The following is a 3,184-nucleotide window of genomic DNA, read 5'->3' on the forward strand; positions in this document are numbered from 1 at the left end:
TAGTGAAATTGGAAAATGAAAATAGATAAGGAAAATAATAAGGAATACAATCTAATATTATTAAATTAGAAAGTCTGCACAAAACAAGTATAATATTTTTTTGGTATAATTATTGTCCTTAATAGTAATTTTATAACCTACTATATATGTCATTTAATAATTCATAATAGGGTGAGGTCAAGTGAGCAGATTTGGAGGTCCCAATAGAAACTCTCAAAATAAAATGAATAATATTTAAGTGCAAAGACCAATATAACCGTGCACATAACATGTATGTGGCCAAGGAAAAGAACTTAGCAGACTAATATTGATTAATTTTGTGAACTACAAGTGTGAGCTTGTGACATTAAACATTTTTAAACTACGAGAGTGATATTGAGTAAAACATCATATCAGACACCATTTATAATGTTTACCCTTATTTTCATACATATATAATAGTAGGGAAAGGAAAAGTTCCCATTGGGTATTAATTGATCTAAATTAAGGAAGAAATTCCCAATTATTGGAAAGTGTGTCCCATATTCTCATCGTCAATCAATTATGGGATAAGAAGCTCTCGCATTGATGAAACAATGACCTTCTCGCTTGCTAGTTCCTCTGATCATTCTCATGTACCCTCCTTCACCCCAATCCTGACCCCACGAGTTCTTCAGTTTCCAGTACTTAACGCCGTCATCAGTCTCCCCCATTCCAACAATGGTCATAGAGTGGTCTATCAACCCATTTCCACAGTCTTTACTGAATACTCCACCAGTGTAAAGCTGAAAATCATCTGTCGTCTTAATATCGACCGCTACCGGCTGCTGGCATACTGCCATTATCATCTCATACTCGTCATTCGGCGGCACGCGAGCAAACCCAGTAATACTTGCTTTAAATTGTTTTGCCTTATCGAGATTGCATATTCCATCCTTAGCATCATATGGGTAATTGTCGGCACTGGTGAGGCCTCCGTTCCGTTTTACGTAGTCAAATGCATCCGTTACGAGACCGCCACTGCATCCTAGGTTAGACAACTTATCACAATCAACGATTTGCTGCACGGATAGTTGAACTGAGCTATTTCTCTTTATATATGCAATCCCTTCCACTGCTGCTGCGGTCGTAAAAGCCCAGCATGCAGCTTCGTGTGCATTCATGAGAAAAATTAAAGGAAAGAAAAGTAAGAAGTCAATTTACAAACCCTAAGAATTAGGCTGAAGCATAATGCATTAAAAATTCTAGATTTCTTCCCCATTTGTTAACTTCTTTGATTTTCTTCAATTAAAAAGTCCATAGGACCTTAACCGTTGTGGGCTCATTGCCATATATAGAAGGATTCAATATCAAAGTGCATTTGAGTCGTGCACACTATTTTTGATCCGAAAACATAAATTCTAAGAGTTCAAAGACTTCTTACTTGCTCGATCCTAAATGTAATCGAATCCCTTACCACCTTATCGGGTTGTGAAGAGAGAGTTTAGCTTGGAACATAAGTGCAAGAAAGAGATTTATGAATTGTCATTGACGACTGAAAATGAATAAAACCACACTACCTATATTAGTTGTTACTTGTTAGACCCACCCCCCCCCCCCCCCCCCCCCCCAAATTAACCTCTATATATGTAGATAAAACTTATTACCCATACTTCTCTTCCTCCGCTTAAATTCCATTTTGAGGCTGTGGTATTATCATTTCAAATACTCATGCCATGCAATGATGAAATGATGGTTTGCTTGCAAGTGATAATATAATGGTCTAGATGAAATCTTGACGACTAAATTAGGAAGGATATATAAAGTTCAAAGCCAGTAAAGTTGAAAATTTCCAGTCAAAAACCTAGTTAATTTGAGGGAAAGAAACAGCATGAGATATTAAATAAACTAGCTATTGGCTCGGGTTTTGGTAATTACCACAGTACGGAGTCTGATCCCCAGGGGGGCTCACATATCCATCTTCCGTCCAGTCCCTTGATTCATAGCATGCCTCATAGTCAAGATAATCCATTCCGACATGAGGATATGTGGAGGTCGAGTTTGAGTGGGTACTGGTGGGAGTGGGATCTCTGCCGCAGGTATAAGTTTTCAGGAATTCTTCCGGGCTTAAGTCCGAGAACTTATTCAGACCTAAGGTATAGGTCTTGTTGCCGATCTTCTTGAAGTTCTCGACGTATTCCCAGTTGGCTTTGAATATCTCAAAACGGTTTTGTTTGTGAACCTCGGTTGAGTACACCCTCTGATGTTGGACGATCCACTGGTTGAAGATCTCGGCCACGTCGACGTCGTTTGCATGGGCCAATGACGATGAGAAGAGAATCAAAATGATTGTTGTGGCAAGCTGGTTTCTGCTATCGACATAACCTGCCATCTCTTAAGCTGGTTTCTGATGAGTATGTCAGTTTAGTTGATGCGCGCAAAATGTACAAAGTGATGGCCATTTATAGGACAATGAGGATATGACGTAAAAAAAGAACTTTTTCTTAAATATTTTGTTTCATGGGTGTCTGATTATCAGTTAGGTTACGTATTTTTCTTGACATACGCTGGCTATACTAACCCCAACTATTAGTTTGGGTCTAAAATTGGGATATGGTTTGAAACAGATGACCCTATGTTTCCTAAAAATGATTGACGTAGAAGAGAAAAATTGTTTCTTACGTCTTTGGTTTTTTATTTTCCTTCATGGGTTGTCATCATCAATTTAAAATCAACCCAAAATAAGTTTTGAATCTGTCTTTGATCTCCTAATAAAGATGTAGATGACAAAACTCTTTATTAAGCCTATCTATTTCTTAACAAATTGTTTCAAGACACGCTACGCTAGCTATACTAACTCCAACTATTAGTTTTTTGGGGTCTCAAATTGGGGTGTGGTTTGAAAAAGATGACCTTATATGTTTCCTGAAAATGAATGACGTAGAAGAGAAAAACTGTTTCTTATGTCTTTGATTTCTATTTTGCTTCATGGCCGGGTTTTCATTTTTTATTGAAAAGAACTTCATTAACTCATTAAAGGAGTACATTATCAAATCCAAAATCAACCCAAAAGAAGTTTTCAACGCGAGTAATAGAGCAATAAGGAAATCAACGACCATTAACACAATTCCAGATCCAGATCCAATAAGGAAAGTGTGAAAAACAATAGGAGGTATTGTTTAAAGAAATCAACGGTCATTAACGCAGGTAATAGAGCAGAGAGATT

At 37.3% G+C, this 3,184-nt stretch overlaps 1 protein-coding gene across 2 annotated transcripts; it reads right to left on the reverse strand.

Moving 5' to 3' along the window:
* Positions 1 to 274: 274 nt before the first annotated feature.
* On the reverse strand, positions 275 to 2,411 carry LOC112194832 (chymomexicain). Of its 2 annotated transcripts, none has more exons than XM_024335072.2 (2): positions 1,897 to 2,411; positions 275 to 1,006 (listed from the first exon to the last, which is right to left on the reverse strand). In XM_024335072.2, exons 1-2 carry the CDS (start codon positions 2,348 to 2,350, stop codon positions 534 to 536), a joined length of 927 nt encoding a protein of 308 aa, XP_024190840.1. In that variant the 5' UTR covers positions 2,351 to 2,411; the 3' UTR covers positions 275 to 533. The 2 variants fall into 2 exon arrangements, with proteins under 2 accessions (XP_024190840.1, XP_024190839.1); XM_024335071.2 differs by having other exon boundaries at positions 275 to 1,126; positions 1,897 to 2,409.
* Positions 2,412 to 3,184: the final 773 nt, after the last annotated feature.

The sequence above is a fragment of the Rosa chinensis genome, chromosome 3 (genome assembly GCF_002994745.2).
Source record: "Rosa chinensis cultivar Old Blush chromosome 3, RchiOBHm-V2, whole genome shotgun sequence".
Taxonomy (NCBI): domain Eukaryota; kingdom Viridiplantae; phylum Streptophyta; class Magnoliopsida; order Rosales; family Rosaceae; genus Rosa; species Rosa chinensis.

What these genes read in the sequence shown, in the direction of transcription:
- LOC112194832 (XM_024335071.2), bottom strand. Translation starts at nt 2,350, where the DNA reads ATGGCAGGTTATGTCGATAGCAGAAACCAGCTTGCCACAACAATCATT. An exon ending in GGATCAGACTCCGTACTGTG is followed by an intron (nt 1,127 to 1,896) that starts GTAATTACCAAA and finishes ATGCACACGAAG; the next exon opens with CTGCATGCTGGGCTTTTACG.